The sequence below is a fragment of the Pogona vitticeps genome, chromosome 5 (assembly GCF_051106095.1).
Source record: "Pogona vitticeps strain Pit_001003342236 chromosome 5, PviZW2.1, whole genome shotgun sequence".
Classification (NCBI taxonomy): domain Eukaryota; kingdom Metazoa; phylum Chordata; class Lepidosauria; order Squamata; family Agamidae; genus Pogona; species Pogona vitticeps.
In genome coordinates, this window is record NC_135787.1 from 192,056,031 (window position 1) to 192,082,101 (window position 26,071).

General features: G+C 45.4%; 1 protein-coding gene across 1 annotated transcript in view; it reads right to left on the minus strand.

The window, feature by feature from the left end:
- The window catches only part of PLXNA4 (plexin A4), a 635,072-nt gene that overhangs the window by 550,210 nt on the left and 58,791 nt on the right, over window positions 1-26,071 (minus strand). Inside the window, exons 2-3 of the mRNA XM_073002484.2 lie at window positions 22,254-23,544; window positions 4,936-5,118 (exon numbers count right to left, since the gene is read on the minus strand). Coding sequence (XP_072858585.2) covers window positions 4,936-5,118; window positions 22,254-23,435 — 1,365 coding nt within the window. The 5' untranslated portion in view covers window positions 23,436-23,544. The remainder of the gene's footprint in view (window positions 1-4,935; window positions 5,119-22,253; window positions 23,545-26,071) is intronic.

Sequence of the window (26,071 nt, forward strand, 5' to 3'; positions counted from 1 at the left end):
AATGAGTTGTCATCTTGCCCATCATGGAGGAGCAACTTTTTCCGCAATGCAACCTGGCAGCTCCATAGCCTCATCTATCAATACAGTTTGACAGTCCAAGACGGGAAGGAAAAAAAAAGACATCGAGAAGACAGATCTACCAAAGCCAACCAGAACTGCAGGGAGGTAATTACTGGGGATGTGACTGGCCCTCAACATCACAAGCCCATAGATCTTGGCTGAGATGCCCCATGCTCTACAGCAGCTATAGACACCCAAGACATTGATTTAGGAGCTCACAGGAAGGCAAACCCACAAACCCATCCCAGACATGGAAAAGCCGTGTTTTTTTGGGGGGGGGGGGCTTGTTTTTGTTGTTGTTGTTGTTTGCAACCCAAATTGGTCCTATGCCATGCAATAATCCTCTATACTATCACTTGGCCTCTGCATCTTCTCTGCATCTATGTGCACATTTTTTAACATTATTCCTACCTTCTTCTCTTTTTTCTCCCCTTCCACTCTAGCTACCGTTTCCTCGTTTTTCTCCCCTTTCCCTTTGTTGTCTTGGTTACGTGGCCGGGCTTCTGACATGCTGCTCATTTTCATTTTAATAATACACCTCTTGTAAAGCACAATATTTTACTTCAATTGCATGTGTCACTGGAAAAATTCCTTTGACGTGGATGACATTTATATATCAACCCAAGCTGATGCCGCTTTATGACGCTGGGTACTTTGCAAGAGTTTCACGATTTGGATGTCTCGGGAGACTGAAATATGAACTGCATCATCTTTTGTATAAACGTAAAGAGCAACAAACATCAATCTATCCTAAAACTGCACAGGAGAAAAAGAAAGCGAGAGAAGTTTTCTAAGCTGCCGTCTAAATTTCTAAACAAGATTAGCGAGCCAACAGACACCACACTGACGGGAAAAGACATGATTAGGAAGTAGCCATAATAAATAATAAATCATTCCTATTGAGTAGGGAAGGGAAATGGTGTAACCACTATGGCAAACTGCCAGTGATTATTAAGGCCTCCCTTGGATTCCTCATTGTGCACCAGTCAGGTGGCTTGTACATGACCAGAAATTCAAGCAGGGACTCATAAAATAGAGGCAATTTGCCGCTCCAAATAATGCCATTTCACTTCCACGTGCATAATGACAAAACAGGATTTGGGCCATAGCATTATAGAGTATTCCAATCACTCTCCTTATATTATCTCATAATCCTTACAGCAGAACAGTAAGAAAGGTTCATCATTCTGTTCTCACATTTGCTTACCAAAGGTTACCTAACGAAACATACAAGACTCAAAACAGGCATGTCCTAACTCATGGCTTAAGATTTTTGGCCACCTGTGACACCAACGCTCATTGGACACTCAAATTTAGGATGGAGCAAAGTCATGGAATGGATCTAATCAACATTTTTTTTAAAGATCTTCAGTTTAGCTCCCTCTTTGATTCATGAATGCTCCTGTTCGAAGTGAATCTCTTATTGAAATGGTTCGGGAAGGAGCAAATTAAATAGTGGCCAATATAGTGCTTGAGGCTCCAATACTTTGGCCCTCTCATGAGAAGAGAAGACTCCCTGGAAAAGACCCTGATGTTGGGAAAGTGTGAAGGCAAGAGGAGAAGGGGACGACAAAGGACGAGATGGCTGGACAGGGTCACCGAAGCGACCAACATGAATTTGCCCAAACTCAAAGCTGTTGTTTTTTTCCACAAATCTGTTCCTTGCTTAAAATACTTCAAGGATTCCTTCACCTAAATATGAAAACACCTTAAACACTCTAGTCAGTTCTTGTAAGAAAAGTTCTGACTTTTTCATTCTTGATTGTAAGTAAAAACTGGAAGATTTATCACCCAAAGACAAACTAACCATTTTTAATGCACTCTCCATTCCTTCCGCACCTTCTCTGCGTACTTTTCCCTTTTCATCTGAAACAGGGAACCTGTTAACAAATGGCTGTATCATGACCTGAAATACATCATCTTTCATCACAGGCCACATGAGCTTCTGCTGCAGCGGCTGTTGCTAGAGGAACCAGAATCTAAGACCTTCTGGAAAGCTACAGGTTCTCTGTTGCTGCTTTAAATCAAGGGAGGGCTGGAGGCAGATCGACTGGGATCTGCTGATCGATCTCTATGTGATTTCCTTTAGCTCAGCAGCGGTTTCCGACTCATTCGTTAAAAAAAAAATACCACCAAAACAAACAAACAAAAGCAGAACCCCAGGGACAGGCACCGCTTAAGGGGGGGGACCCCGAGTGGGGTTTCTTGTGTGGAAGTCCTTGTGAGCTCCTGTGGGTCATTGTTAACAAATCCACGATTGCTCGGGGGGGGGGGCAATCTGTTCCTGAATTTATTGCTGCCAACACTGCTTTTTTTATTATTTTATTTGTAGCTGGGCTAAGGCTGGTGAGGCTTAGCCTTCTAAGAAATAAATAAATAAAAACTGATAGTGCAAGACAAATGTCAGCGTCAAGGTGTCATCCAATCTCTCCTCCAGACTAAAAACATCATAATAATGGCATCTTTTATCCCGTAATTGACTTTACCTTTGTCTTTTAACCATGCTTGAGATTCCGTAACCTCACAGTATTTCCCAGAGTTTGGAAGGTTACTCTTTTTTTCCCCCCCTTGGATGGCAGCACTAGGGTGGCAAGGAACGATAGGATTTGTAGTTTTAAAAAAACCACATCATTTTCAAGCTCTGCTCCTCGCGGGTTTGAGCAAGCCTTTCCATTAGCCCTCCAGTTTTCCATTAGCAAGTAGGGGTGTGCTTTATTTCCGTATAGAACGTACAACCCGGAAGGCACTTCAGAAACAACCCATGAGGAAAAGCGAAAGATTTGAGAGAAACAAAACAGGGCAGTTAGCAGCCCTCCTGAGAAGTCACCTTTATCAGGCTATGCCACATTCACAAATGCTATACCCTGATTACTGCTCCTGTCTGTAGAAAAGAAGTAATGGGGAAGAGGATCTCCCTACTGGCTCAGAAAACAGAGCAATGGTTTCTGAGATCCTTTTTTTTTTTTTAAGCTAATTCTACTGTGCGCAGTCAGGATGGAAGACCCACAATATCCGAGGGCATGACAGCACTCCTGTTACATCAAACCTGGACAACAGATACACCCCATCACCTTAGGAATCGGTGGGTGAGCGTTCTTGTTTTCCTCTTCCCTCCTCATCCCCATTTCCTCTTGTGTCATTTTGGTTTGGTTTGGTTTTCAAGATGGTAAGACTAACGACAGGGGTATAACAGTTATAAATAAATATATGTACACATAGAAGACCCATACAGTAGGTGTGTGCTTTTGAAAAAAGAAGACAAAAAGAAGCAGAAAGAGAATTATCACCACGGTGCCTTGGCTAGAGATTTGGGTTTCAGAGTTGTAGTCAAATGTAACTTGAAACTGGGATGAAGATGGAAACATGCTTGTTTCTCCCTCCTGCTCTTCCAAAACGATACCCTTTTGTAAACATCATTGACCTGGGGGCTAGACCCCAAGGAGAACCAACTCAAACACATGAGGCTTTGTAGAAATATAATTTTTGTTCACAGAAAAGCAACAGGACAAAAAAAGCCACCTCTGGGCAGGCTCGAAATAGACATCATATAACCTGTGGCAAGAATCCAGTCTGAAGTCCAAATGTTCTCCATCCAAAGAGATTGCTTTTTCTCATGTTTCTTTTAAAAGAAAAGAAGAAATCCAGACTCCCTAGAGCATCTCTTGGTCACCATTAGAATATTTTAACAAGTTCAAAGCCCTTGCTATGACAGGAAATGTACAACAAACGTTCCCGACAAAGAGTCGTATCCCCACTTACGAGAAGAGAATACACGAGTAGCCAGTTAAACTATCACACAGAACAGAGTAAGCCCATCTCTTTCCATTAGAAGGTCACCTCCAACGGATGCAGAGAGACGATCAAACTACCTTGCCAGAGTTAAATGGCTCTCATAGCCTCCGCTTTGGCTCCAGAATCCAGACACTGATGGGGCCGGATAATAAATTAAAAACGCTATAAAAGAAGAAAGCCACAGCGGTGCCAAGGGTGAATCTCCTCTCCTCTTGGAGAACACCCAAGGGAGACGAAACCTCAAGGGAAGGACATCTATTTATAGAGAATCCATGGTGGCAACCCAATAAATCCAAGCAGCAAGGAAGAATGTCACTCCGTTGTGACTAGCAAACAAATACATTGCAGGATAACAGCACACATCTCCTGAAGTGAACTGTCTAGCCAATGACAGGTAACAACGCTGCAAATGAGTGTGTAAGGTTTTAAGCTGCCACACAATACACGGGCTTTTTCTATTCGTCTGGAATCTTGTTGGGATTCTACTGTGCATTTAGCGAAATCGCACAACTCACAGGAATAATCGGCAGCTAATTAACAAGCTGCCGATCGCATGCTGAGTCCCGTGTCAGTCGCACAACAAGGCACGCGACAGGATCTTGTTAATCAGCTGCAATTCACAGCCTCAACTTATGCCATTTCACTTATCTCGACATAAAAATCCCAACGGGGTTCTGGCCTACCACCTCTGGAATCACTCAAAAGTAAGTAAGATATTTTAAATCCCTTAGAAACAACAGCTGGGTTGAATGGGGATACTTTTTCTTTTTCCGTAACATCCACGCTGGATGAAGCTTCAGCTGTCTAGCAGCGTGTTACCAATAAATAAAACAAAACACCATTAGCTAATTTCCAAACCCTAGTAACAGACAACCACAAGCAGATATATGCCACTCAATAGGTCAAAAAGCTATTGGGGTCATCCACTTCTGCTTCGATTTACTCACAGAACCGGTTCTCGTTCCAATCTCAGCAAACCAATTCTCAGAAAACAGAAGATTCGCATGTCCGTCCATCCATATAACTTTTGCCATGTTTTCCTAACGACAACCCAGATCACATCAAGAAAAGAAACAGCCCTACCTTTTTCAGCTTGCCACTCTTCGTACCCACAAAAGCCAAGGAGTGGTTCTTATAGACGTAAGCAATGACAGATGTCATCCTGTCCCGGTCTTCTGTGAAGATGGGAAGCCCTCGGACCATCTCAGATACTCCAAGTGGGGCATTCATATCCAGGCCGCAGAAATTATCGTCAATTGTTAACAGCTGCAACAAAAAAAGGACAGAAGGGGGGAAAAACATCATTGGAACTGTGCTATTGCAGAAAGGTTTCTTCAACAGTTTGCTAACTATTGTTGTTGTGATGTGCTGTCAAGTGAACGTTGACTAAGAATGGCCTTAACTGGGTTTTCAAGGTACGTAAAATATTTCAGGAGTGGTTTTTACCAATTCCACTCCCCCAGCAAATTTCCATGGCTGGTGGTAGACAAAAGCAACCGATAGCTACTAATCGTCTATCGTGCTGGACTTTCTCTAAAAACTGACCGTGGAGGGTTTTTGAAAGTACACCTATAAGAGAAGGGCAAAGGCTCAAATAAACAGTATTCCGGCATGGACAGAAAAATCCGTTTTGAGGCTTTGTAAAAACTTTTCGCAAGGAGTCATCTTGACGCATTTCAAGAGCACTGCTGGACGTTTGAAGGATCGATGACTCTTCAGGAGGCCAGTGTGGTACCAGTGTGCATTAAGACCTTGAAAGATCCAAGTTCAGTTCACTCCCAGACATGAAACTCACAGGATAACCCTCGGGCTGGTCTTAGAGCACCATCAAAACAACTCACATGTTGGACTGTAGTCAGTCCATCAATAGTGTAAGGTATTTCCTGGTGATCAGTCGTGTAGCACGGGCCGCCTGCACCCAGGGCAAGGCAAGTATTGGGGGGCATGGGTTATGTGCCAGCTCTGTCATGGACAATCTGCGGAGTCACTTTGAGGTCCACACTGGCGGCAGAGGGCGGAGCACCCTCAGATGGTCAGGAGGGGAAAGAGGAGCATAAGGAGTGACCATGGGAGTACACTAGCTCGGGCAGCCCATACGTCCCAAAGAATTTCGCACCCAGGGCAAGCGCCCCTGTAGCCCCGCCTCCCAACACTAGGCCACTGCTGGTGATCACATGACATACGAGCAATAGCCATCCTGCCCAACTCCAACCTGTGCCCAAGCGTGGCAGGTCTACTCTTTTCTGGGGCTGGGGTGAAGTGACTCCGGCATGGGTGGCATTCGGCAAAGGGTTCGCACGCAATCTTTTCATGCAGTCTCACTGCCTTAGCAAGACGTAGGGCTGCTGTCAAGACAAAATGCTGAGAATCCAGAGGTGAGCAAGGAAATCAGTTATTCTATTCCTAGAAGTTCTCTTGCTCATGAGCCTGCTATCACATGATTTCAACAACTGAGCCCTCTTGTTAGCATCTCAGGAATTCCTTAGCCAGAACCAAAACGTTGGTTTATATTTAAGACTGCAAGTCCTATTATTATTATTATTATTATTATTATTATTATTATTATTATTATTATTATTATTGTTGTTGTTGTTGTTGTTGTTGTTGTTGTTGTTGTTTGTTTGTTTGTTTGTTTGTTTGTTTGTTTGTTTGTTTGTTTATTTATTTATTTATTTATTTATTTATATATATATATTATTATCATCGTCATCGTCGGCTGGCAATGGGACCGAAAGGAGGGCCTCCTCTGCTGATCTTAATCACTGAGAAGGCGCCTATAGGGAGATACGGTCCTTCAGGTAGCCTGGACCCAAGGTGTAGAGAGCTTTACAGGTAATGGCCAGCACTTTGAATTGGGGCCGGAAACGGACTGGTAGCCAGTGCAGTTCTTGTGACAGGTGCGTTATAGGCTCCCTGTAGCTGGCCCCAGTCAATCGTCTGGCTGCAGAATTTTGCACCAGCTGAAGTTTCTGAACCGTCTTCAAAGGCAGCCCCACATAGAGCGCATTACAGTAATCCAAACGAGATGTAATTAAGACGTGGATCACTGTAACCAGATCCAACATCTCAAGGAATAGGCGCAGCTGGCGCACCAGCTTTAGCTGTGCAAATGCACTCCTGGCTATCGCCGAGACTTGGGCATCCAAGCTTAGGGATGAATCCAGGAGTACAACCAAGCTGCGGACCTGAGCTTTCAGGGGGAGCGTAACCCCATCCAGCACAGGTAGTATCCCTCGTATTCCCTCATCTGCCTTCCGACCGACTAGGAGCACCTCTGTCTTATCTGGATTAAGTTTCAGTAATGTTTGCCCTCATCCAGCCCATGACTGAGGCCAAGCACTGGTTTAGAGTCAGGACAGCTTCCCTGGAATTAGGTGGAAAGGAGAGATAGAGTTGGGCGTCATCCGCATACTGGTGACACCGAACCCCCGAACTCCGGACAGCCTCTCCCATGTTAAAAAGCATGGGTGACAAAGCAGAACACTGAGGGACTCCACAGGCCAATGGCCAGAGCGTTGAGCAGGAGTCCCCTGGGACCACCTTCAGAGTTCTCCCCTCCAGGAAGGACTGGAGCCCCTGCAAAACACAGCCTCCGAGTCCCATCCCAGAGAGACGGCCCAGAAGGATACCATGGCCGATGGTATCAAAAGCCACTGAGAGGTCCAGCAGAACTGACAGGGCACACTCCCCCTGTCCAGTTCCTGGAGCAGGTCATCCACAAAGGTGACCAAAGCTGTCTCTGCCCAATAGCCAGGCCTGAGACCAGAGTTCCCACATTTGGGGCTGTCACTACCAATGGTTATCTATAAATATGATTTACTTCAGTGACAAGCAGATGGCTATAATTTCCTTATTTCATAAAGTCTGCTCACTATGCCCAAGTACCATGCTGCTTTGACTGTACCGTCGGACAAGACATATGGCTTCATCCGAGCTTTACAAATACGCCATCAAACATCGCATCTGGTGATGCTGACAGATGGAGGCAGGTGAATTAAAGTGGATGCAAACTGCTATTGCCATGGCATGTCGATACACACTCAGAGACTCCTAGTTACTCGGAATGAATTACTTTTCCAGGAACTAGTCTAGCAAAGCTCCACTTCAAAATGAATGTCACAAGTTAGACGTTGTTTTATTGGTACGGATAATGTTCTCCAGTCACTCTTAAAGGTTACCATTTAACAGCATTTGCTATTTGGACTGACATGTTTGATGTTTGACGGCCTTTTCATATAATTTTCCAGGATTTGTGAGATGCCCCACTCCAGCCTCTGACGGAACCGGTGTCCTTGGGGCGTCCCACCAATAATTCCACCAGTTTCTTGGCTGCTGGTGAGAGAGATGTCTCTTAATTGAACTCAATGCTTTCCAGAGCAGTTAGAAAAGTTATTAATTTTTTTCAGGATGACAACCCCCAGAATACCTCAGCCACTATCAGCAGGAAGACTCCAAGTGTGTTGGATGGATTTTGGTAAACATAGCCTCCTAATAAGTACCGTATTTTTTGCACCTTAAGATGCACTTTTTCCCCACAAAACAGGGGGGTGGAAAGTCTGTGCATCTTATGGAGCGAAGAAAACAGATTATATTTTCCTGTTTTCTTCTCCTAAAAAATTGGTGCGTCTTATGGAGCGAAAAATACGGTAACTTTTTCAATTGGCAGGCCGCATCATGTCAACACGGGAAATCCTGGCCTCCAACTCTTAGTCCATCAGCTAGCCTCAGCCCTGTCCTGCTGAAGTCTTCTTTCACTTAAAAAAAATCGAGCAAGATAATGGAAACAAGATGGGGGGGCCGGCATTTGGAACTGCATCCTAATCGCCCGCCTCATGTCATTCGTACAAACACCACAATGGTTAGTGTGCAATTACATGCCACTATGAACAAGTGACAATGCAGTTACAGCCACTTTACCAATTACAGAGGCATTGCCACCCTGAAGCTAAGAGGTTTTTTCCACTTAGTTGTAATTTAGGCAAGAGCAGAAAGGAGAATGAAGTTGCTCAAATTTACTTGGACTTATGTCTTGAGCAGTTCAGACAGCTCTTGGTTTATTGAGGGTTGGGTTTATGGGGTTTTTTGGTTTTTTTAAGTGACAGATCAAGGAATGGTGTCATGTTTCCAGAGAACCATAGACTCTTAATGCCCCACAGACTTTCCCCGCCTGTCTTTGCTACCACCACACTTCCCAACACATGGCTCTAGGCAATAATATAGCATGTATTGTACATCGTAAAAATTTGTAATTTCCTGCAGGGAGAGCTACGTCTCTTGACAGGGCAAAGGTTTCCCTCTTGGTACTCCAAGCTTGCCTTGACATGGTTTCATTTCATGAGTTAAAAAAAAGTAAACAGAGCACTATCTAATTCTGCAGAGTTTTTCCAGGGCTAAGCAAACGCTTAGAGCTTATTTGATCCAAAGTGCCCTATTCGAGTAGGTTCCTCCAACAATTATTTACTTATTACATGTTTATTCCTCTTCTCCCCTAAAATAGCAGGCTTCAAGGCCACTAATAAATATCACAGAAACAGGCTAGAGCACATTACAAACAGATCAAAGACAGATTGAACAATAAAACCCATTAAAATCCAAATTCACTAAAATCACCATAAAATCAGTACTGTAGTAAATAAACCCAAGTTTAACGAGATTTGTCTTAGGGGCTCTTCCTAACAGTGGTGTGCATTGCAACCGATATCTCAGTTAGTAGCTGCACTAGGTCAGAGAGTCTGAGAGTCCTGGTCTAAAAAAAGGAACTTCCCACACATCTGGTAGACAACTACATTTTGGGATACTTAGCTATAAATGAAAGTATTCTCAATGTATTCTCGAACACTCTCGAAAGTATTTTTGTTTTTGCTTTTGTTTTAAGGGCAGGGTTTTCCAAACTGTTCTTTGGCATGTGAATTCTCACTGAAGCCTCAGTATGCATGGCGCCCCCCCCCCCAAAAAAAGTCCAGGTGACTTCTTTAGATCCTCCTCAGTCTGCAGTTCTGGATGGGAAACATCCCAGGTCCCTAACTTTTGTGGTGCTTTATCACGTAGGGAACAACAACAGCCACTCTTAGTGGCCTTCATAGATCTCACAAAGGCCTTTGGTTTGGTTAGCAGGGACGGCCTTCTTAAAATACTTCCCAAGATTGGATGTCCACCTCGACTCCTTAGCATCATCAGCTCCTTTCATGAGGGAATGAAAGGCACTGTAGTTTTTGGTGGCTCAACATTAGATCCCTTTGACGTCCAAAGCAGTGTGAAACAGGGCTGTGAGTCCTCGCGCCAACTCTGTTTGGGATCTTTTTTGCTGTCATGCTGAAGCAGGCCTTTGGAACTGCAACCGAGGGTGTCTATCTCCGGACTAGATCAGATGGAAAGCTCTTTAATCTCTCTAGACTGAGAGCAAAGACCAAAGTCCAACTGAAATGCATGCGGGATTTCCTCTTCGCAGATGATGCAGCTGTTATTGCCCATTCTGCTGAAGACCTCCAACAACTTATGAATCGCTTTAGCAAGGCCTGCCAAGACTTTGGATTAACAATCAGCCTGAAGAAAACCCAAGTCATGGGCCAGGGTGTGGACTCACCTCCCTCTATTACTATCTCCACACAAGAACTGGAGGTTGTTCATGACTTTGTGTACCTTGGCTCAACGATCTCTGACACCCTCTCCCTAGATGTCAAGCTGGATAAACGCATTGGCAAAGCAGCTACCATGTTCTCTAGACTCACAAAGAGAGTCTGGCTTAACAAGAAGCTGATGACACATACCAAGATTCAGGTCTATACAGCCTGTGTCCTGAGCACATTCCTGTACTGCAGTGAGTCCTGGACCCTTTGTACACCAGCAGGAGAGGAAGCTGAACACCTTCCATATGTGTTGCCTCCAACGGATTTTTGGTATCACCTGGCAGGACAAAGTTCCAAATAGAGGAGTCCTAGATCGTGCTGGAATTTTTAGCATGTATACATGACTGAAATAGCGATGTCTACGTTGGCTTGGGCACATCGTGAGAATGGCTGATGGTCGGATTCCAAAAGATCTCCTGTATGGAGAATTAGTGCAGGGAAATCACCTGAGAGGTAAATCAGCTGCGATACAAGGATACCTGCAAGTGGGACCTGAAGGCCTTAGGAATAGACCTCAACAGATGGGAAACGCTGACATCTGAGCGTTCAGCGTGGAGGCAGGTGGCGCCCCAGAGGGAGATCACAGCTGCGATACAAGGAGATCTGTGAGCGGGATCTGAAGGCCTTAGGAATGAAACTCCACAGATGGGAAACCTTGACATCTGAATGTTCAGCTTGGAGACAGGTGGTGCATCATGGCCTTTCCCAATTTGAAGAGACCCTTGTCCAGCAGGCTGAGGCCAAGAGGCAGTCCCAAAAGCAGCAAAATCAGGGAGCTGGATAGGGGACAGACTGAATTGGTGTTCCGTGTGAAGGGACGGTCACTCTCGAATTGGCCTTCTCAGCCACACAAGACACTGTTCCAAGTTCTCCATACAGAGCACATTACCCTAGTTTCTCGAGACTGAAGGATGCCTAATCATCTTTAAATTAGACTGAGCTACCATTATACAGAGGCCACCTTCAAATAAAGCAGTGCTTCCCAATCTTGGGTTGACAGATGTTCTTAAGATCAAAACGCCCAGAAGCCTTCATCATGAGCTGTGCTGGCCAGGATTTCTGGGAGCTGCAGTCCAAGAACATCTGGGGACCCAACAAGGCTGGGAACCACTGAAGTAGAGAACACTTCTGGCAGGTCTTCAAGTAGATGACTGTTTTCTGCAGGAGAGGACACATGGCCACTCACTTGGACCAGTGGTTCCCAACCTTGGGCCTCCAGATGTTCCTGGACTTCAACTGCCAGAAATCCTGGCCAGCAAAGGTGGTGGTGAAGTATTCTGGGAGTTGCAGTCCAAAAACATCTGGAGGCCCAAGGTTGGAGACCACTGATTTAGACCACCATCAAGTGGTAGCATTTTCCACCCTACTTGAGTCAGCAATAGGGACGTGGTGGTGCTGTGGGCTAAACCACAGAAGCCTGTGCTGCAGGGTCAGAAGACCAAGCAGTCATAAGATCGAATCCACGCAATGGAGTTGGCTCCCGTCGCTTGTCCCAGCTCCCGCCAAACTAGTGGTTCGAAAGCATGCAAATGCGAGTAGATAAATAGGGACCACCCCAGTGGGAAGGTAACAGCGTTCCGTGTCTAAGTCACGTGAACACGGAAGATTGTCTTCGGACAAACGCTAGCTCTATGGGTTGGAAATGGAGATGAGCACCGCCCCCTAGAGCAAACACGACTGGACAAAAAATTGTCAAGGGGAACCTTTACCTTTACCCTTTACCTTTTGAGTCAGCAAGCCAGTTTAGGAGTTCCAAAATGGGTTTGGGTTGCATACACAGCTGTAATATGTGACAAGAGGCTAACATTTAGGGATTTACACAAGACCAACCCGGCACCATCTTGATTCCACGTGTGCCACCTGAGACAGCTGCCCCACTCTGCCAAACGGTATGGGCAAATCTCAACCCTGAGTGCTCACTGGAAGGACAGATCCTGAAGCTGAGGCTCCAATACTTTGGCCATCTCATGAGAAGAGAAGATTCCCTGGAAAAGATCCTGATGTTGGGAAAGTGTGAGGGCAAGAGGAGAAGGGGACGACAGAGGACGAGATGGTTGGACAGTGCCATTGAAGCGACCAACATGAATTTGACCCAACTCCGGGAGGCAGTGGAAGATAGAAGGGCCTGGCGTGCTCTGGTCTGTGGGGTCACGAAGAGTAGGGCATGACCAAGACCAGAGAAGGAAATAAGTACCAGACCAAATCCAAGAACTCAATGGATGTCACTAAATGCCCGAAGAATAATTTATCATCCCATGTGAGAAACAGAACAGCTCCTCAAGAGTTATTTTCCCAGATGTTTTGGATTCTCCTTGAAAGAAAAGAATGAGAATCACCTTTGAAGAAAAGGCATAAATATTTCAAAGACACCGGGCAGTAAATCTCTTGAGGTCTCCACTCCTTTTGCTTTCTGAATAGTTAAGGCAAGTTTATGCAAAGGATCGGGAAATTATAAAAACCATGAAAACACAAAAACTGTTTTCAAAACTTTCAAGGGCACTTGCCAAATTCTAGAATAGAAACGATGCCCTAAATAAACGGGGTTTTTGAACTCAGGCAAGACATAGAATCACAGAATTGTTGTAGGGTTGGAAGGGACCTTGAAGGTCTTCTAGTCCAACCCTCTGCCCATAGCAGGAGACCTCATACCATTCTGGACCTCATACCATCCCAGACCCCATAGCATCCTGGACAGATGGCTATCCGCTCTTTTCTTGAAAACCTCCAGCAATGGGGCACCCGCCACATCAGGAGGCAAGCTGTTCCACTGCTTGAGGGTTCTCACAAATAAGGAATTCCTCCTTATTTCCAGGTTGGATCTCCCTCTGATGGGTTTCCACCCCTTGGTTCTTGTCCTACCCTCAGGCGCCATGGAGAATCAATGCCCTCTTCCCAGGGGCAACCCTTCAGATTGTATTTCAATCCTGCTTAATAACATTATGTTCCTAACATGCATCTGTACAGATGAATAACTCTTGTCAATGGGAAGCTGAGAGAGACTTGGAAGGCAGTCCCCACTTTGTAAGCTTCTCTACAGCTCAGCCTAAGGCCAGGAAGTCCTGGATGAATAATGAATGGGGACCCAGTTGAAGCACTGATTAGCAAGAGGGATACCCCCCCACCTCCTGATCCTACTTCCACATTTCACCAGGAATTTGCTACAATCTTCCCAACAGCCGAGATGGAAATGGAGGTATCTAGCACGAAAACATCATTGCAAACATTCTGCTTTGAATGCTGACTTTGGAGGAGTTCTTCGAGGAGAAATGAAAACCCATTAGTATTGCAAAAGACTCGATTCCTGGTGAAGACATTATGGATCAAATACGTTGTCTACATTTTCACACAGCGCCTCTGGGAAGCAGATGAAGGGACTCTCAAGAGCCTGCAGTTCACATTCTACCACCATATCAATGACAGAAGCCCCAATCTTTGAGTCAATATGGCAAAGGCTCAGAAACCAGTAAGGAAACAAATCAATGAGCAATTCCACTAAATATCTCCCAGAGTGAAAAGAAAGATTTTGCACTTTCTCATTCTTGTGTGCAGATTTTGCACTTGAATTCATACCCTTCAATTCCCTTCAATGATGTTGAGAAGACTTGAGTCTAGGAAGGGCAGAGATGAAATAATTAGAAAAGATCGTCAGATGTAAAGATGTGTCCCTGGAGACCAAGACCGAGATCATATACAGTCTTCTATTTCTGATTACTATGTAAGGGTGTGAAAGCTGGACAGTGTAGAAAGCGGACAGGAAAACAATTGATTCATTTGAAATGTGGTGCTGGAGGAGAGCTTAGCGGAGACCCCTGGATGGCCAGAAAGAGGAACAAGGGGATCCTAGACCAAAATCAAGCTTGAATGGTCTCTGGAGGCCAAAATGTGGAAACTTAGATTGTCCTCCTTTTGGGCGCATCATGAGAAGTCAGGATTCTCTCAAAAAGGCAATCATGCTGGGAAAGGTGGAAGGCAGCAGGGAAAGAGGAAGGCCTTCTATGAGATGGACTGACTCGCTAAAAGAAGCCACAGGCTTGAGTTTACAAAAGCAGAGCAGGGTTGTTGAGGAGACACATTTTAGAGATTGCTCATTCATAGAGTTGCCGTAAACCGGAGGCAACAAGACAGCACATAAGAACAACAAGGTGAACTGTATTTAGTGGTTAGCTTCGTAGAAAGAGTCACAGGCTCACCGGAAAGCACCTAAGACCCTCTCTTCTCTGTCATCTCTTTCACCATGTGTACAGAGGCATTATAGGGACCTGGTGGCACTGTGGGTTAAACCGCAGAAGCCTCTGTGCTGCAAGGTCAGAAGACCAGCAGTCGTAAGATCGAATCCATGCGATGGAGTGAGCTCCCGTTGCTTATCCCAGCTCCTGCCAACCTAGTGGTTCGAAAGCATGTAAAAATGTGAGTCGATAAATAGGTACCACCTCGGTGGGAAGGTCATGGCGTTCCATGTCTAGTCGCGCTGGCCACGTGACCACAGAAACGGTCTTTGGACAAAGGCTGGCTCTATGGCTTGGAGACGGGGATGCCCACTGCGCCCTCGAGTCGGACATGACTGGACTTAATGTCAAGGGGAACCTTTACCTTTACCTTACAGAGGCATGTTTGCAGAAGAAAAGTTCCTGCTAGCATGTAAACGACCCGTGCAAGCAAGAAACCGGGTTTTTCCTTGGGTTGTTGCCCACATGCAGGGGCCTGAACACAAGCAGCAACTTCTCCCTTTCCAAAGGGAGAAACCCATGACAGTGGAGGGAGAGCCTAATTATTGTCTTCTAAGAACGATGAGTTTAATCCACCAAGGTAAAACTCAACGGCAGACCATGGAATGTGGATGAGTTTACATACCTAGTCCTGCTTCTATTTCAACGCAAGCCGAGTTCCTATTCGGTTGCCCTCCCTCGTGGATGGCAGAGCCCTGGTATGATGAAGGATCTTTGTGTTCAGGATTGAAGCTAAATCCAGTTGAGCCCCATTCTCCACAGTGCTCAACAAAATGATTATTGTGTAAACCGTGACATGCCTCCAGCCCCCCAGCCCAAATATGCTTTAAATAGCATCTCACTCTCTCTATGAATAGCCTCTTGAGACGTTGCTCCCAGCTCTTCAGCGTTCAGACTCCATTCCCCTTTTTCTTTGATTTATTTGGGGAGGTGGGGAGGGGTAGAGCATCGTTTTCATTTGAAGCAGAGTCTCTTATATAACTCTTCCCTTCGGCATCCCAAGTCGCACAGTGGCAGGAGGGCAAGGCAAAGTGAGGTCATACTTGGCTATAAGTGGCATCTATAAAACAATCATGTGGAAGAGGATGCGGGCAACCGCGAGGCGAGGCCGTGTGTGACAAAACCTACTGAACCACAGAGGGAAACAGCTGGGGTCTCCCCCCGCGGCGATGCCAAGCGCGGCTTCGAAAACCGACTCCTTGTCCGCAAAGTCTAATTGGATGCGAGGCGTACAGTGAAGAATGACTCACAGCTGCCAAGAAAAAGCTTTGACAAACTCTGGTTGAGGAGAGCGCGTTTCAGAAGAGAGCTGGCAAAGAGGGTGGATCTCACCACCCTGACGAACTTGACCCACAGGAGGGGCTGGTTCAGAGCAGCCTCTCAATCTGGTTGAAACTCTTTGCCCTCCCCTCCAAGACCGTGACCAAAGGACATGGGCTTAATTTAGCCTCTGGAGAGGGCAGCGGGGTGATGGATTTTTGCCCAAAATATCTCAGACACAACAGGACCACTCAAGGCGTCTGGAGTTCAGTTCCAGCCTGAATGGACACGTTGTGCGAGTCGGGTCAGGGGGGTAAAAACGGAGAAGCAAAAGCGGAGTGGTGTTTAAGTTGGGGGGAAAATGGGCAAGCAGCCCGTTAAAGGCGTAGACCCTCTTTCCAAAGGTCTGAAGCGACATTTGAACCAGGGTGGATTTGATTACATTTTGATTTTTTGACAATTAATTTTTTAAAAAAAATGTGGTTTAAATGAATTTGATTTCTTTTTTTAAAAAAATTATCGATTTTTAACCACCTTAATTTCAACACCCCATTCTTGATCGGAAAGGGTGGAAACGGAGAAGACGGTCAAGGTGGGGTGCCATTTTCTGTGATATGCTCTTATAGTCTCTTTACTCGCTGCTGTTTCAACTCACCTTTTGCAGATGAATGAAGCACTACTCAAAGATACCTGGAAGCTGAGTCATGGCAGCTGGACTTCTTTCTTCTTAGGTTGAAACGTTTCATTCCTCATCCAAGTAGCTTCTTCAGTCTGAGCAGAGCTGGTAGGAGATCCTTGATAGATCCTCCAAGTTGTGTTCACTTCCCCATGAGAGAAGGGTCAAGGAGGCCATAGATGTGCATATAGAAAATCCCTCACTCAACAGGGGTGGAGGCCTTAGATAAATCTGTCTCCTGTTTATCATGCTGCCCTTTCATCCATCCCTAGAAAGATCAGGACTACACACACCAGAAAGACCACTGTTAACGACCGTTAGCAACCCATACAATGGGTGGAGAAGGACTGCAGAAGTGGGATTATCCCTCACCCCCGGTCCTTTCTTCTAAAGATCCCATGCAGACTGGGGGAAGTGAAGCCAACCAGGAGGATCTATCACGGGTCTGCTACCAACTCTGCTCAGACCGAAGAAGCTTCTTGGATGAGGAGCGAAACATTTCAATCTAACAAGAAAGAAGTCCAGTTGCCATGACTCAACTTCCAGATAACCCCACCTGGGTGACTGAGAATCTTCACAGATATATCACTACTAAATATATCTTGATATTGCTGGACCAAAACTCCTAACCAGGAAGGCTACATGGAGGGATGGAGGGAGTTGTCATATGTGTCAGAAACAGAATCCCCCCCCCCTTGGGTACTCACAAGTAGGACCCAAAGGACTGACTCCCTAAAGGAAGTCGCAGGCTTAAGTTTACAAGAGCTAAGGAGGGAAGTTGAAGACAGGATCTTTTGGAGATCCCAATGGGTGATTTTGGAGATCACAGGGTCATGGTGAGTTGGAGGCAACTTGAGTGCACCTAAGAAGAAGACGGCTATCTTCTGCTGCTCTCAACTCAACATTTTTGTGCAAGCTACATGACTTCCACAACTTGCACAAAAATTACCACAGCTACTGCTCTGCTGTACAGTGGGGTCTTGACTTGAGAACTTAATCCGTATTGGAAGGCGGTTCTCAAGTCAAAAAGTCTGTAGGTCAAGCCTCCATTGACCTACAGTGCATTGAAAACCGATTAATCCCGTAACAGGCCGTTTTTGTTCCATTTTAGTTTTTTTCTGGTCTGTAAGTCAATTCTCAGGCTGCAAGTCAAACCTAAATTTTGCGGCCAGAGAAGTCTGTAACTCAAGCCGTCTGTAAGTCAAGCCGTCTGTAAGTCAAGGGTCCACTGTATTGACGTTAAGAATGAGACACACTGAACACTTGCATATTTTTGGCAGTCAGCCGTCCCTTCTGCTCCTCCCTCCCTCTCCCTCCCCCCCCCCTCTCTTACACACACATACTGCTTGCATTCAGATTACCGAAGAGACATGTTGCACAAATTCTAGAAGACTTAACTGGGGAAAAAGGGTGCTCCTTGATTTGCTGGGCACTGGGGGCATTGAAACTTGGAGAGCTTACTAATTTATCACTGAAATACCTCTTCATGTTGAGACAACCTAAATTGACAAGAACAGGGAATTGCATAAGTGTATTTCCATCGCTATTGAGATACATCAAGAGGGTTGCAAGCTGCCAATCCCCCCTCCAGCCACTACAGTGGGGTCTCTACTTAAGAACGTCCCTACTTAAGAACAATCCAACTTAAGAACAGCTCCATTTGCTAAATTTTGCTTCTACTTGAGAACAGAAATCCAAGATAAGAACAGGAAAAAAAAACTTTCCTGCTCTTTTTTTAACCTTAGGTCATCTTAGGTTAAAAAAAATTCTCTCCCTAGTGGTAGAGTACGTATTAACCAGCTTTGCATTAGTTCCTATGGGAACTAATGCTTCAATGTACGAACACACCTCTACATAACAAAAAAACAGCCAGAACGGATTAATTGGTTTTCAGTCCGTTCCTATGGGAAATTTTGCTTCAACTTAAGGACATTTCAACTTAAGAACACCATTCCAAAATGGATTAAGTTCTTAAGTAGAGGTTCCACTGTAGTTTCTATGGACGGAAAAGAGCAGATACAGATTAAATGGTTTTCAATGCATTCCTATGGGAAATGCAGATTCAACATAAGAACTTTTCAACTTGAGAACCACCTTCCAATACGGATTAAGTTCTTAAGTAGAGACCCCACTGTATAAAATAATGAAAAGTCAACCTCAACAGAAATTAAAACAGGTTGGATCCAAGCATTCCAAGCAGCCTCAACTCCTTCATTCTGCCGACAACTCTGCTTCCAGCCAAAGTTGATTCCTCATCCTGATTCTACAGGATTGCTCCAGAAACACAGAACTAATGGGCCTCTCTAGATGGTCATCTTCAACCTTCCATAGATGAGAGCTCAGCCAAACAGGCAATTAGTTTGCTCTTGAGTGGACTGGAATATACGCTCCCCTTATATTCTAAAATTATCAGCCAAGTGGTCATTCTGATGTGAGGATTAGGGATTTCCTATCTGGATTTTTCAAACTCCATCTCCCAGAATTAGCCATTTACCTGACAGACCTATACCTACAGACACCTTAAATTTCACTCACCTGGAGAAAGGCCTAGCTTGAAGGCTTCATGGCCTACCTCAGGCCCAGCCTATTAAAAAAAAAAGAAAGCTGCCCCTGTGTAGGTATTAGAGATGTAAACTTTCTGAAAATTTCAATTTTTCCTGAAAAAAAAGAGTTTTCCCTGTTTTTTTTCCAGAAAAATGGAAATTTTGCATTTCTATAGAAAACTTAAATATATAAAATCTCAGAAGTCTTTAATTAAGGTCTTCATGTTACATAGTTTGAATATCATGTCACAGACACATGATTTATCATTGTAAAACAACGTATTTCGGACTCCTCTTTTTTCCCTTTTTTCCAGGGGGGAAAAAAACAGCTTTGGGGAAAAAACTGAGAAAAAAACTTTTTTTCTCGATTTTTCCATTTCCCCCCCCCCCCCCCGGCCTTCCCATCTCTCATAGCGATGGATCTGTCAGGTGGAGTCCAAAAAATTCTGAATGGCACATCCTTTAGCAAAGATCCTGGGCTTCGAAGCTGTAGGCAACGGTATTCTATCAGATCTATTCCTCTGCCCCTGCAGCTTCCAGGCCTAGATGCAACGTGATTCTAGCAAGGGGCTGGGGCAAGCCAACCCGCCCATCTTCCTCCCAGCTGCTGAGCAAACAACACAGCACGGCTGAGTTACCCACTTCTCGTTCACTGGCTTGACTCGAGCGGTCACAGCTGCCACTCCGGCTCAGCAGCCCCGACGTTCCAACTTGCTGCAGAAGCTGCAGATGCCAAGGTTTGACGTTTTTACTCTCTCTTTCCGCCACCGCCCTCTCCAACCCAAGCCGTAAAACAGCGACGCAGCTTCCCTGCCTTCTTTGCAATTATTTGTGTTCATGTTGCACTCCATTAGAGCCATGAGCAACGATGGGTTTCTGATAGGCGCTGCCAACCTCAGCGTGGCCTTGAAGAAGCCATTACGCCGGGAAAGGAGGACAAGCAGGCAGGCAGGCAGGCAGGCAGGCAGGCGAGATAGACTTATACCGTCTCCAAAATCATTTGCAACTCCATGAAAGCAAAACAACAGAAATTAAAAAAAAGACATCAGCCAAATCTCTACCTTAGTTTTCAATGTGTGGGTACAATAAAAGGAAACCGATGATGTGTTTGGCGTGAGGCATACGGAGAAAGCAAAATTAAATATAGGGTCCAAGTGAATCAGCTGCTTGATTTTGGGGGGCAAAATGGAAGTGATCCTTTTCACTTTGCAATTTTTCTAGGAGATTCTGAGAACCGGAACAGAACAGTCATCCATCTTTTCTTCAGCAAGGATCTTCACATAAGGAGTAATTCCTCTCCTTACTTCTACATAGTACCCGCTTCAATTTTTGCCTTCAAACACACCATACCAGTGTGAACCCCCTGACTCTGAGTTGGCTTCATAACAATGCCATATAGCAACCAAATTTGCCCTCACTCCACATGGGCTTCATCAGAACTCTGAGTTGGCTTCATAACAGTGCCATATAGCAACCAAATTTGCCCTCACTCCACATGGGCTTCATCAGAACTCTGAGTTGGCTTCATAACAGTGCCATATAGCAACCAAATTTGCCCTCACTCCACATGGGCTTCATCAGAACAAGTAATACATATTACATGATGGTACCATGAAACCAGATCAGAGGGAGGATAGTTGGGTTTTTTAAACGGTTACTTAGCAGTAACAAGACTTGGAAAGGTGGAAAGAAGACAGCCTAGTACAGAGGCAAAGAACGACACAACAAGGCGAGTGAAGGGAAACAACATCTTATGAAATATTGTGTCCAAGCTCTCCTTTTTTACCCCGAAAATGGAAATATCTGGGCACAGAATGAGTTTCAGCACAGACTCAGCTTATCTTCAGAGTTTTTCTTTGGGTCTCTTTATGTGATAAAGGGAAATAAAAATATTTTGGACTGGACCTAAGGAGCAAAATAATGCACAGCCTCAGAACAAGGCCCTTTAGAGTTGAAAAAGGTCCCTGTTCTGAGGAGTCACCGATGGGAGGAAATGGTAGCCCTCATCTGAGGTGGCAAACATGATCCCTCCCCCTGCAAATTGTCCTCGGACTGTGGTATTCTTGAAAATCTGAAACGGAGTGATGAGGCAGTTTGACAGACGTATCTCCTGCCCCTAGGGTTGAGTTATGTTTATCTGAGATACAGTACCTCACTTGCCTGAAACCAGGAAAATTATATTTTCCCTAGAATCTCTCCCAATGTACGCAACAACAACTGTAGCCACCTGCCCTCAAAATCCAAAACAGGAGGGACAACGTCTCCTCTTCTAAAATATTGGAAAAGTTTGTTTTCTGGACAACAAGTCCCAGAATCCACAAGGCACCATGACCAGTGGCTGCTCTAGAAGTGTGGATTTTTGGAATTATAATCCAAAAATGGTCAAAGCTATGGTTTTTCCACTAGCGATGTGTGGAAGTGAGAGCTGGACCATAAAGAAGGCTGACTGCCGAAGAATGGATGCTTTTGAATTGTGGTCCTGGAGGAGACTCTTGAGAGTCCCCTGGACTGCAAGGAGATCAAGCCTATCCATTCTGAAGGATATCAACCCGGAGTGCTCCCTGGAAGGACAGATCCTGAAGCTGAGGCTCCAATACTTTGGCCATCTCATGAGAAGACTCCTTGGAAAAGACCCTGATGTTGGGAAAGTGTGAGGGCAAGAGGAGAAGGGGATGACAGAGATGGCTGGACAGGGTCATCGAAGCGACCAACATGAATTTGACCCAACTCCGGGAGGCAGTGGAAGACAGGAGGGCCTGGCGTGCTCTGGTCCATGGGGTCACAAAGAGTTAGACATGACTTAAAGACTAAACAACAACAAATCCAAAATAATAATAATAATAATAATAATAATAATAATAATAATAATAATAATAATAATAATAATAATAATAATAATAATAATAATAATAATAATAATAATAATAATAATAATAATAATAATAATAATAATAATAATAATAATATTTCCAAGATTTGCCCCTTCTTTCATAAATCCCCTTCCTTCCTCCCTCCCTTCTGCCAAACAAGAAGTAAGAGACATTACTGCTACTCAGATGTGTGAACTTACTGCACTGCTACAGGGAATGTCCTTCACTTTAAGCCAAGCCAGATCCAAAGTCCCTTCGCCCCTATAGCAGGACTGCAGCCTCTCCTTGATGCGGTCATTGATCCTCTTGAGTACAAAGATGCAGAGAGCCGACTCATCCAACGACTTCATCTTCCTCTTCTGCCCCTTGGAGAACACCGTGAAAAGGAGGTCATCCTCAGGTCGGATGCCTAGAGACCTGGCCAAAATGGCCCCGGCCTTCGACAGGTAGGCCGCCTGAAGCAAGCGGTATTCCACTCCGTTCTTCTCACACCCGATGGGCACTTCAACGTACGAGTTGAAGGCCGTATCTTCTTTACACAGGCGGACCAACTTGGAGGTATAGACCTGCTCCTTGGTGGTGGAGCCGGGTGGAGAGATCATCTCAGGCTGGAGGGTCAGAAAGTAGACGAAATTCCCGCTGCTGAAGCCGTAGATGTAGTAGATGTCAAAATCAGGGATGATGGTGAAGGTGTCCGATGGGATCTTAATCATAGAGGCCACAAACTCGTCATGGAAGACGTAAGCAAACATCCCTTCGGCCTCCGAGTTCTTGGGCAGCTTCCGACTGGAAATTGTGGGGAAGTATTCCGGCTTACCATCCACAGCGGTAGCAATGAACAGCTTGTCATCCATGTTGCTGTAAGAAACGATCACTCCAAAAACGGACCCGCTCTCGTTCACCCCGGAGAGGTAGTGCTCTTTGTTGTGGAAGGGCTCCCCGAGTTTAAATAAGTCGTCCAACCTCAAGAGTTTACAAATGCCCTGGTATAGGCTCCCACAGGCAATCAACCTGTTCTCTTTGTAGTCTATGAGGAGCATCTTGTTGATGTTATTTGTAGAGACCAACTGCTCGTTGCAGGGCTGAACGATTCTTGGAGGGTAACACTTGGGGTTATCGATATCCGGGCCCGTCTGGTGGAAGGCCTGGACCTCCAGGTCACTGGAGAGTTTGTAGATCCAATTGACGGCCCCCAAGTAAATGTGTCCTTTCCTTTCGTCTACCACTAAGTGGTTGAAATAGACTTCCGCCATGTCCACAGTGAAGTTAAGGAAAGGTCTCTTGGCGTGGGAAGGCTGCTGCCTAGCCACAGAAGGCAACGTCATAGCACAGAGCAGAAGGTGCAAGGCAAAGCCGGTCCATCTCCACCTGTCACCTGACATGGTTGCAAATAATGTTTGTATTCCTCAAGCGGAGACACAGGTAGGCCAGGAGGAGAGACGTTGCAATTCGAAGTGTTTTCAGAACGTGGATGCTGCTGTGTCACTTATCCTAAGGGAGGAAGTAGAGAGAAAAACATTACTAAAAAGTCATATCTCCCCCCTCCTCCACCACCCCATTCCCTCCTTCAAGAGCCAGGCATCATCAGAGAAAGACGATTTAATTGCTAATCCTTGCCGCCTTTTTTTTTAATCGCTGCATTAACACTCGCACAAAGACCCCTTGAATGAAGCAATGCCAAGATGGAATGAACAAAGACCCAGACTCGAAAGAGAAGAAAATACTACAAAGGCAACCGTAGCAAACATGGGTTTAGATTAAACAGAGTTCCAACTAGCGCATGGATGGGGGAAGTTTTGGATACAGTGCCCAGAACCCCTTAGTCTTGGGCCATGCTGGGGCTTCTAGGAGTTAAAGTCCAGACAATGAGACCGCCAGACGTGCCTCATTCTTGAGGTAGGGCAAGAGTTTAGCAAAGAAATCTGCACCTGTGTTTTGGGGTAACGTTAAGCAGGCATGCTGCCTCCTCTTCACATGCCTGTGACAGGAAGAGCCACAGCTGTAACCCCTGGAAGGGGTTACACCCCGATCCACCCAGCATTAAACACCCCGGTCACTCTCAACCGCTTCCTCCTTCAAGCGTTCCTCGCTGAGAGAACACTTCGTTAGATTAACATTCCAAAAATGCTTCTCTAAGTGCATTTTTATGTGGAAGTGCTCAGAGTCTTTCTAAAAGTGTCAGTAAGAAAGATGGCCCAATTATACTTGAGAGAGGAGTTGCCACCGTGGTCCTTCTTAAGAGTGCTTGAGAAAGTCCACCGCACAAAGTCTGACAACACATAGGAAGGGCTTCGAAAGGACCCTGTGGAAGGGAACCACCTGTGATGTCCTGAACCTCATGAGACATACCGTATTTTTCCGTGCATAAGACTATACCTTTGTCTAAAATCTTTAGACTAAAAATTGAGGGTCATCTTATACACGGAAGTAAGCTGAGGAGAGAAAGCAAGTGGAGGGGAAAGCAGGGATCAAAGCGATCCTGCAGCACTTTGATCCCTCTCCCCCTACACTTCCTAAGCCCCACTTAGATTTCTGAATTTTGGATTAGAAAAGTGGGGGGTTGTCTTATACACGGGGACGTCTTATACATGGAAAAATACGGTATATGGAGGGAGCTATAAATGATGACTCCCACATACAGTCCCCCCACATGTAAACAGCAGCAGCACTTCTGTTATCCCTTTACAGATGGGCCTCCTCAAGGTCTCTACTTGACTATTGCAATCAAAACACTCTTTGTCTGGCTTCAGCCTCATGGCCACCATCAAGAAGAGAGAAAAGGGGCAATGTACACATTATACAGAAAAGAAATTCTGGTGCTCACAGACGCCACAGCACTGATGCTAGGGTGAGTCCACCCTTGCCACAATGAGTCAGCAAAAAAAATGAAGAATGTGGCCCTCAGAGGCCTCCAGGGAGCACGGTTCTCCATAACTGCACGTTGATCCCAAACCCTGCGCCTTTTGCTAGCCTGAACAAGCCATTCTGGAAAAATCTCTTCTAGTTTTTCAAAACAGTTCTTTGGGGCATGTTCAAGGGGCAAAAGGCAGGATCAAAGTGTAGTTAAACAAACAGAGAACTGTGCCCCTCAGAGGACTCCGGAAGCCAAATTCTACATTTGTGCCTGGTTTACTGAGGCCATGGAGGGCTCCGGAGGCCCACAAGGCCATATCACCCTGTGGGGCTTGTGAGCAGCAGGATTTTTTTTTTACTTCTGCTCTAAGTCTATACAATATGCACAAGAAATCAAAGGAAACCAAGGGGTCACTTCCAATCAATTCTGGTTTTGAAAAAATAGGGACGCCTAATTTATGGAGGGGTTGACATGCAGATGAGGGAGCCCCCTCTGAGGAAGAAGAAGAAGAAGGATGGTTATCCTAACAGCTGGACAGAAATAATACCCCTACCAATGGTAGAAAGAAACAGCAGTGGTGGAGATGGAACCACCTGACATAACCTTGCAGGTGTAAAGCTATATTATTATCCCCCCATATGGCTGATGGGGGAACGGGAACTGAGAGAAATGGGGAGTTTTCTTTGCCTGAAGTCGTCTCGTGACTTCCTGACAGAAGTGAGAATCAAACCAGGGACTTCCGAGTTGGTAGCTCCAACCTTGTGTGTCTCTGTCAGACCGGCTCCCCTCGCATGTGCTGCCTGAGGGCAAGCAACCAAACACCCTCCCATCTTATGCCAGCCAAGCTCATCCTGGTACGCAAGGCATAAACCCACTTAAAGTCCTTTCCTTAATGTCGGTTTGTAGGCAGCAGGAACCAGAAATGGGGAAAATTTACTTTGTGGAAGAAGACCTCCTGGAATATCCCAACAGCTATGGTGGCTATAATATTCTGGAAGTTGCAATCGAGAAAAGATGAATTCCATCATCATCATTTTAGAATACCGACATGAATTTGACCCGACGCAAGGAGGCAGTGGAGGACAGGAGGGCCTGGCGTGCTCTGGTCCATGGGGTCACGAAGAGTTGGACAAGACTTAACGAGTACACAACAACAAAGAAGGA